General features: G+C 41.1%; 2 protein-coding genes across 2 annotated transcripts in view; both read right to left on the bottom strand.

The window, feature by feature from the left end:
• Positions 1 to 1,374: 1,374 nt before the first annotated feature.
• LOC142312172 (uncharacterized) overlaps positions 1,375 to 9,800 on the bottom strand; it is a 197,891-nt gene continuing 189,465 nt past the window's right edge. The window contains 1 exon segment of the mRNA XM_075351075.1: positions 1,375 to 2,765. Within this exon segment, the coding sequence (XP_075207190.1) occupies positions 2,285 to 2,765 (481 nt within the window). The 3' untranslated portion in view covers positions 1,375 to 2,284.
• The window catches only part of LOC142312147 (uncharacterized), an 80,899-nt gene continuing 78,163 nt past the window's right edge, over positions 7,065 to 9,800 (bottom strand). The window contains exon 7 of the mRNA XM_075351049.1: positions 7,065 to 7,253. Within this exon, the coding sequence (XP_075207164.1) occupies positions 7,234 to 7,253 (20 nt within the window). The 3' untranslated portion in view covers positions 7,065 to 7,233. The remainder of the gene's footprint in view (positions 7,254 to 9,800) is intronic.

Raw genomic sequence — 9,800 nt, 5'->3', positions numbered from 1 at the left:
GCATGCATACACAGCTCTGCTGCATGCATGCATACACAGCTCTGCTGCATGCATGCATACACAGCTCTGCTGCATGCATACATACACAGCTCTGCTGCATGCATACATACACATACTGCTCTGCTGTATACATACACACACTGCTCTGCTGTATACATACAGACACACTGCTCTGCTGTATACAGACACACACAGCTCTGCTGCATACATACAGACACAGCTCTGCTGCATGCATACAGACACACACAGCTTTGCTGCATGCATACAGTACATACAGACACACAGCTCTGCTGCATGAATACATACACACACAGCTCTGCTGCATACATAGACACATACTGCTCTGCTGTATACATACATACATAGCTCTGCTGCATAGATGCATACAGACACAGCACTGCTGCATGCATACAGACACACACAGCTCTGCTGCATGCTAACAGACACACACAGCTCTGCTGCATGCATACAGACACACACAGCTCTGCTGCATACATACATAGCTCTGCTGCATGCATACATACACACACAGCTCTGCTGCATACATACAGACACATACTGCTCTGCTGTATAGACACACACACTGCTCTGCTGGATACACATACATACATACATACATACATACACACACTGCTCTGCTGCATACATAAAGACACATACTGCTCTGCTGTATGCATACATCGGCAGAAAGACACATACACACATGGCTCTTGGGGGCCCACACACGTGGCTCTGCGGGACCCACACATGCAGCTCTGCGGGAGGGTCAGGGCATACATCTCGGGAGGGGGGGGGGGGAAGCCCATACAGCTCACTGGGGCCCATAAATCGGGGGGCTTGGAGGGCACATACAAATAGAGTGTGGGGGGAGGCGTGTAGCACATATTGCTCGGTCATGGAGGAGATGGGGCCCACACAGCGCCGGAGAGAAGCGCTGTGCTGGGGGTCGCTGGATGGCACTGCGCCTCCTTCATATGTGGGACTGAGCAGGACGCCGGACGGTAGCTCCGCCCACAGATGAAGTTCAAACCAGGAGGACGCAGCGAACGCTGTGGTCTGCGCACCTTAAAGGGACAGCAGCCGCAGATTCCTGCCGAGAACTGCGGTCCAGGGAACTCGGCCCGGGGGCAGCAGAACTTAAGGCGAGTGGACCCAGTCCGGGGGCAGCAGAACTGACGAGGCAGAGAGGGCCTCCCCGACTCTCCAGGGCCCCGGCATTTGCCCGGGTATGCCGGGTGCATACGCCGGCCATGGGTGTTAGGAAATGGAGGAGGAATTGTTGGGGATTTTTTGGGAGGTTTGAGGAGAGTGTTGTAATACTCGCCCAGATATATATAAAAAAAAAATAATGTGAAATATTCAATGCACATAGAATATTGCTTTTTATTTGCTTTTTACATAACAGATGTCTATTATTAACGGCATATATTACTATTGTTAACAGCATATATTATTAATCTGAATATACATTATAAATTGCTTTCCTTTTTTTGCACTTCGGCTGTCTTTGTTTCTTGTACAATTTGTCATAATATATTGTTTCTCTCCTTATGAGATTTTCCTGGTGTTAAACAAAATATGAAGTTCAAGTAAAACATTTATCTTGTATATGGCAACTCCTCATGTGAGATTTGTGAAGTTCAAAAAGAAAAGATTTCTGGGTAAAACATTTTCAGTTCTGAACATGAAAAGGCATCTCCCCCATATGTATTTTCTGGTGTTCAACAAAATATTTTTTACCTGCAAAACATTTCTCATATTCTGAACATTAAAAACGCTTCTCCCCAGTATGAGTTCTTTGATATGAAATAAGCTGTCCCTTTTCTTGTAAAACATTTCCCACAATCTGAACATGAAAATGGCTTCTCCTCCTCTGCGTGAGCTTTATGGTGTGTAATAAAACATGATTGATTTGAAAAACATTTTCCACATTCAGAACATGAATATGGTTTCTCTCCCCTGTGTGAATTCTCTGATGAATTACAGTATCTGATTTCCGTGCATAACATTTCTCACATTCTGAAAATGGCTTCTCACCTGTGTGATTTCTCTGATGAGTTACAGGATCTGCATTTTAATCTCTTATTTGTGTCTTTACTATGACTGTCTCTGTTATGCATTTCTTACATTGTTTGTTAAAATATATGGTTTCTCTCTCTGTTAGATTTTATTGGTGTGCAACAAAATATGCAGTTCAAGTAAAACAGTTATTTTCTATATGACTTTTCCCCAAGTGAGATTTGTGATGTTCAGGAAGATTACAATTCTGCGTAAAACATTTTCCTCATTGTGAAGATGAAAAGGGCTTCTCCCCTGTGTGAGTTCTCTGATGTTTAACAAGATATGCTTTATCTGCAAAGCATTTCCCACATTCTGAACATAAATATGGCTTCTCTCCTGTGTGACTTCTATGATGAATTACAAGATCTGCTTTCCGTGTAAAAAATTTTTCACATTCTGAACATGAAAAAGGTTTCTCCCCTGTGTGAGTTCTTTGATGTGAATTAAGCTGTGACTTCCTTGCAAAACATTTCTTACATTCTGAACATGGAAATGGCTTCTCTCCTGTGTGAATTTTACAATGTTCAACAAGAAGATTTTTATATGAAAAACATGTCCCACATTCTAAACATGAATATGGCTTCTCCCCTGTGTGAATTCTCTGATGGGTTACAACACTTGACTTCTGCGTAAAACATTTCTCACATTGTGAGCAAGGAAAAGGCTTCTCCCCTGTATGCATTCTCTGGTGCCTCACAAGATTTGTTTTACTTGCAAAATATTTTCCACATTCTGAACATGAAAAAGGCTTCATGCTTGTATGTATTTTCTGATGCTTAGCAAGATATGTTTTACTTGCAAAACATTTCCCACATTCTGAACATAAATATGGCTTTTCTCCTGTGTGAATTTTATGGTGAAGAACAAGTTTTGATTTTTTTACAAACAGATTCCCATAATCAGAACATGAATATGGCTTATCTCCAGTATATATTCTCTCTTGTTCAAAAAGTCCTGATTTCTGGTTATTTTCACCACACTCTGAAGACATTTTTTTGTCCTCTGTGTGAATTTTTTGATCTGCAACAAAAGACATTTTGAGGGCAAAACTTTTTCCATATTCTATCCTTGAAAATGGCTTCTTTGTTGTAAGAGTAGTTTGATTTCTTATGTAGCTTTCGTGAGTTTTATCATTCTTAGCAGTCTGTGATAAATCAGGAGATAGGACCTGTTTAACACAATCAGATAGTTCTTTGCTATGAAGGGATGATGGGATATCTGGAATAATGGTATTCACTTCAGTTGTATCTTGTTTGATATTAAGGTCAACTGGTTTAAAAATTGATGTCAGTTGTCCATCTGGTCTCCTGATACAGTTATCTGCCAAGAATAAAGATTCTTTTTAATAAAATATCCTTTAAATTATATTTGTCTACAATTCTTGAAAAATATCCATGGAAAAAGCAAGGCATAAAAGTTCAAGAGCTTTTTTTCATGTATTTGCATGTATATATATTTATGTACATAAAAAATATTATAAAGAAAGCTGTATCATACTTTTTCAGTTCTTCTCTTTTCCTTTTTTACCATCATGTGTACTTTTTCTTCATCACATCTAAATTTGTAGTACACCAAAAGGAATGTGTATGTATTTAATGGACACGCATATTGTATGTATTAGTTTTATATGTATATACAGGTGCATCTGAATAAATTAGAATATCTTCAAAAAGTTAATTTATTTCAGTAATTCAATACAAAAAGGGAAACACATTATATAGAGTTATTACACACAAAGTGATCTATTTCACGTGTTTATTTCTGTTAAGGCCCCATCACACGCTACAATCTAACGTGCGATAGCATTAACGATTGCACCCGCCCCCTTCATTTGTGCGTCACGGGCAATTCGTTGCCCGTGGCGCACAATGTCGTTAACCCCCGTCACACGTACTTACCTCCCTCACGACGTCGCTGTGGGCGGAGAACATCCTCTTCCTGAAGGGGGAGGGATGTACAACGTCACAGTGACGTCACACAGCGGCCGCCCAATAGAAGCGGAGGAGAGGAGATGAAGGAGACGTAACTTCCCGCCCACCTCCTTCCTTCCTCATTGCCGGCGGGACGCAGGTAAGCTGTTTGTCGGTCTCGAGGTGTCACACGTGGCCATGTGTGCTGCCTCGGGAGCGACGAACAACCTGCGCGCAGAAGGAGGAACGATATGAAAATGAACGACGTGTCAATGAGCAACGATAAGGTAAGTATTTTTGCTCGTTAACAGTCGTTCGGAGGTGTCACACACTACGACATCTCTAACGATGCCGGATGTGCGTCACGAAAACCGCCTTTAATGTTGATTATGGCTTACAGCCAATGAAAACCCAAAAGTCATTTCAGAAAATTAGAATAATTACTACAAAACACAGACGTATCCAGGACATGTGCTACCATTGTCGCTTTCCTTGTATCAAGCCACTCATGACCAATAGACAACGCCAGAAGTGTCTTACCTGGGCCAAGGAGAAAAAGAATTGGATTGTTGCTCAGTGGTCCATGGTGTTGTTTTCAGACGAAAGTAAATTCTGCACTTCATTTGGAAATCAAGGTCCCAGAGTCTGGAGGAAGATTGGAGAGGCCACAATCCAAGCCGCATGAGGTCTAGTATGAAGTTTCCACAATCATTGATGGTTTGGGGAGCCATGTCATCTGTTGGTGTAGGTCCACTGTGTTTTATCAAGACCAAAGTCAGCGCAGCCGTCTACCAGGAAATTTTATACCACTTCATGCTTTCCTCTGCCGACAAGCTTTTTGGTGGTTTCCATTTTCCACCAGTTCTTGGCACTTGTACACACTGTCAAAAGTACCAATACCTGGCTTAATAACTACAGTATCACTGTACTTGAATGGCCAGCAAACTCGCCTGACCTAAAAACCCCATAGAGAATCTATGAGGTATTGTCAAGAGGAAGATGAGAGACACCAGACCCAGCAATGCAGACGAGCTGAAGGCAGCTATCAAAGCAACCTGGGGTTCCTTAACACCTCAGCAGTGCCACAGGCTGATCGCCTACATGCCACGCCGCATTGATGCAGTAATTCATGCAAAAGGAGCCCCGACCAAGTACTGAATACATTTACTGTACAGACTTTTCAGTAGGTGCCAACATTTCTGGGTCTAAAATCATTTTTTCAGTTGATCTTATATAATTTTCTAATTTTCTTAGATAATGACTTTTGGATTTTCATTGGCTATAAGCCATAATCATCAACATTAACAGAAATAAACACTTGAAATAGATCACTCTGTGTGTAATTACACTATATAATATATGTGTTTCTCTTTTTGTATTGAATTACTGAAATAAATTAACTTTTTGATGATATTCTAGTTTGAGATGCACCTGTATATACATACACACATTTGTACAATTTTAAATATCAATTTTGATGGTTTTATCACTAAAATCTTTTTTTCACTAATTATTTTGCACAGCACACAATATACTTCATACACATATACTGAATATATATATACGTATTATATTTTGTTTTATATATCATGTAATGTATTATCAGCTGTATGTGTATTTTTTATAATTCCACAGTTTATTAGATATTTATTGTCACTTGCACTTTAATAATTCTATTATCTATTCTGATGCCCATTGCAATGTCTGTAAGCCCTTTACATAGCAAAAATGTCCTGCCAGTCCCTTTAATCTGAAGCTAGCATGCTGTAAGAGTTAACATGCAGTTTACAGCTAGCCTTCTCTTATCTCAAAGTCTGTTTTTGTTTACCTGCAATGTTAGTTTAAGCATCTTAGGTTTACCATTAATGGGTCTGAGGAGCAGTGAGTTGTAGTTCGACTCTGCCCCCTTCTGCGATTAGTACCTTCTGTCTATGGCAATATACACTGAAAGCCTGATGTTAGCAGTGGCAGCTCCCAGAGCTCTGCTACATGTTAACAATAATATCTTTCACTGTGTCAGAATGGTTGTGTCACAGGTAATCTTATCCTATATAGCAGGTTCCTAATTGCCCATACACAGGAGGTTTTTAACCTAGAGAGAGGCTTCAGCATAGCGTTAGGGACCCAGGTACGAGATATGCTGTGAAGGGGCAACTGGGCAGATATACAAATGGCCATTTATATATGCTAAATATCTAATTTTTCTTAGATTTTCCTTAGCAGTAATGCAGGTCCATGTTCACACATTCATGGTTTCCATACTTTAGCATTATCAGAGTGCAAACTGTCGATGAGTGCAGTCAGTCTTTTTTGTCTATCAGTTGGGAGAGTTGACAGGACGGGGGACCCCTCTTATTCCCCTAAAGTTAATGGAGTGCCCTAGGCTTATCCTCTACCTAGAATTAGGCTTGAAGGTTGCAACGTCTGAGGCCCCAGCATTTCCCTATCTCCTGTCCTGGCCCTGATGACTATGTCCCCACCACATCCGGATCCAACAAAATCAACAGACAGGGGGTTTAAAAACAGAAACACACGCACACCAATAACCCACACCAGGGAACTACAAATGGTGCACAGGGATGGTTAACAAAGGAAAGGAGAAGGTAACTAAACAAGGTCCTTTCACACTACTCAGCAACAGCAGCAGAACAGCAGCACCACTTCACTACTCCAGGCCATGCTCCCGTATAATCTACATAACCGGCATCCCTGCAGGAAGCATAAGGTATTTATCAAGCCCGAAACTCCGACGCTGCCTAAACGAAAATACACATTTAAAGTGTATGATCTCAGATGGTAAAAGAAAACTAATCCGGAGCCTGTCACTAGTCACAAGGCACATAGTGACAACCGTGACAGCTTGCAGCCAGTAATCTAAGTGATACATTGTTAGATTCAAATCTCTTTGCCTAAATAATGCTGCTCTTAGAGGAGGTAGCAAAAACCTGCTGAGTTTCCCTTTCACAACTCCAACGCTGTCATTAATAAGTTTTACCCTTTACTGTATTGAAGCATTTCAAATATACCTATATAGTTTCCGATGCTCATCCTGTTATAATGAATTCACACCAATTTGTGCGCTGATGTGTCCTGACCATGTCAATCATCGGATGCCGCCATGATCACCTGACCTGGCTCTCGCTCACATGACTTGTCCACGATACCGGCCTCGGGTCCTCATGTTTTCATCCCTGACGCGCCTCGGTATGATATGACGAGCAAGTTAATAGCATTCCAAAGCTGACCAGCCACCACACCTGTGTCACCAACCATCCAGAAATTCTAGGGCATTCCGTAAAAAAAAAAAAAATAATAATAATCACTATTTTGCCCTGTCCATAACAAATGATTGTTACTGAAATTATTTTACAGTTTAAAGTGAATTCTTTGTCTTGTTGGTCTACTAGGCATTGCCCCCACCTGGCCAGAATCCTACTCCACACTGATGAGGGGCAATACCCCGAAACAGCTGTCTGTGGATGGATACCTGGCCTTGGTAATTCCCTTGTCATATCTTTAAACTTGTCAAAGAGTTGGATACTGACTAAAAGGGTCACTTAATATGGTGGTTATGGTGGTTTCCTAAAAAGAGCCACTCCTTGGCTAGGTCCTTCCCGGAGGGATATCTGGCTAGTTTCAGTGTTGAGACTCCTAACAGAGGCTCCACAGACTTTGAGTTTAAAGTAAATGCAGCTGATGTGTTCATATCAGAATTATGGCCTGTAGAAATGTATCACTTAGAATTATAAATGATTTATCGAGGTTTTCCAATTAGTCCAAGAAAAATACTGTCTGTAATTTTTTGATAACCTGTCCAGAAAATAAAAAATTTGTTGGCAACCCTATACAGCACTGAAAGCTCAGCAACTGGGAGGAAACTAACTTTATTTCTCCCAGCAGCTTCTGGCTTTCAGTCAGAGGAGTGCCAGGCTATCCGGGTCTTGTGACTGACAGCCACTTGTACACTGAGCCAGCTGTTAGTGAAAATGCCAGAGTTTGATTAACCCCTAACTGCGAAAGCCTGTTTTTACATTCCTGACTGAGCAAAATTTTTCAATTCACACCAGTGTATAATAATAATTATAATTAATAATTATAGTAATTATAATTAATAATAGTGTCACTTTATATGTGGTAAAAACTCTGAAATGCTTTAACATATCTCAGTTATTCTGAGACTGTTTTTTCAGGACACGTTGCACTTCATGTTTGTGGTAAATTTAGCTCAATTAAATTAGAAATTTGCCAAAAATTTTGAAAAATCTGCTATTTTTAACTTATAATTTGTATGCCCTTAACCCTTTCACGACCTACGACGTACATTTAAGTCATAGGTAGTGATGGGTGGACCCACACTGTACAAGTCCGGATCTGTGCGGGTTCAAAAGCACCCAAGTGCCGGACCTGGAGTTCTCAGGGAACTTCAGGTAATGATTTCGGTCCAGCAATTTGCGTAATTAAAAAAAAAAGGAAAAGAAAGAAAAAAGAATAAAATCAAGTGCGCTATACGAGTCTCCGGCGCGGTTGTACACTGCTACACTCATTCTACTTCTGGAACCACTCATTATTCTTCATGCATATGCACTGCTTTCCCCGCTCACCGGCAGTCCTGGTGTCTGTGATTGGTTACAGTCAGACAGCGCCTCCCACCCTTGTGACAGCGCATCTGACTGCTTGTAATCAGTCCTTTGACTGATAGCTGTTAGTGAAAATGCCAAAGTTTGCTTAACCCCTAACCGCCAAAGCCTGTTTTTACATTTCTGACAAAGCCAAATTTTTGAATTCTGACCAGTGTCACTTTACGTGGTAAAAACTCTGAAATGCTTTAACATATCTCAACAAGATTGTTTTTTCGTGACACGTTGCACTTCATGTTAGTGGTAAATTTAGGTCAATTAAATTAGAAATTTGAGGAAAATTTTGTAAAAAAAAAAGCTATTTTTTAACTTATAGTTTTTATGCCCTGAACCCTTTCACAGCCTATGATGTACATTTATGTCATAGGTAATGATGGGTGGACCCTGACTGTAAAAGTCCGGATCCGCGAGTATTCAAAAGCACCCACATGCCGGGCCCGGAGTTTTCAGGGTAACAAATTGGGTCCAGTAACTTAAGTAGCAAAAAAAAAGAAGTAAATCAAGCGCTTTATACCTACCGAGTCTCCGGCGCAGCCGTACACTGCTACACTCATTCTACTTACGGGACCACTCAATATCCTTCATGCATATGCACGGCTTTTCCTGCCCACTGACAGTCCTGGCATCTGTGATTGGTTGCAGTTAGACAGCACCCCCCGCTTGTGTGACAGCACATCTGACTGCTTGCAATCACAGACCCAGTCTGTGGATCTATCATGGTATAAAATTAAATAAAAAATAATGGGCGTACGGCCTCCCATATTATGATACACAGTGCAGATAAAGTATACAGCTACAGGCTGCAGCCCACAGCCATGCGCTCATCTTGGCTGTATATCAAAAATAAATAAGTTTTAAAAAATGGCTTGCGTTTCCCCCCACTCACCCCAATCTTGATATCCAGCTATGAAAACATAATAAAATCCGACAGCTGGGGGCTGATATCCACAGGCTGGTGAGACCCATGCTCATTGGGGTCAATCAGCCTACAAATAGCAGCCTGCCCAGGATTGTAAAATCCATTTGATGTGACAATCCGTGAACTTTACCTGGGTCTTCCCAATTGCACTGGTGTGGTGGCAATCGAGGTTATAAGGGGTTAAATGATAGCTCACAGCTGCCACTAAGCACTAGATTAGTAATAGGAGGGTCTATAAAACTCGCCATTACTAATACTGTAAGAAGTGAAAGG

The sequence above is a fragment of the Anomaloglossus baeobatrachus genome, chromosome 5 (assembly GCF_048569485.1).
Source record: "Anomaloglossus baeobatrachus isolate aAnoBae1 chromosome 5, aAnoBae1.hap1, whole genome shotgun sequence".
Classification (NCBI taxonomy): domain Eukaryota; kingdom Metazoa; phylum Chordata; class Amphibia; order Anura; family Aromobatidae; genus Anomaloglossus; species Anomaloglossus baeobatrachus.
This window is presented reverse-complemented; position numbering and strand designations above follow the sequence as displayed.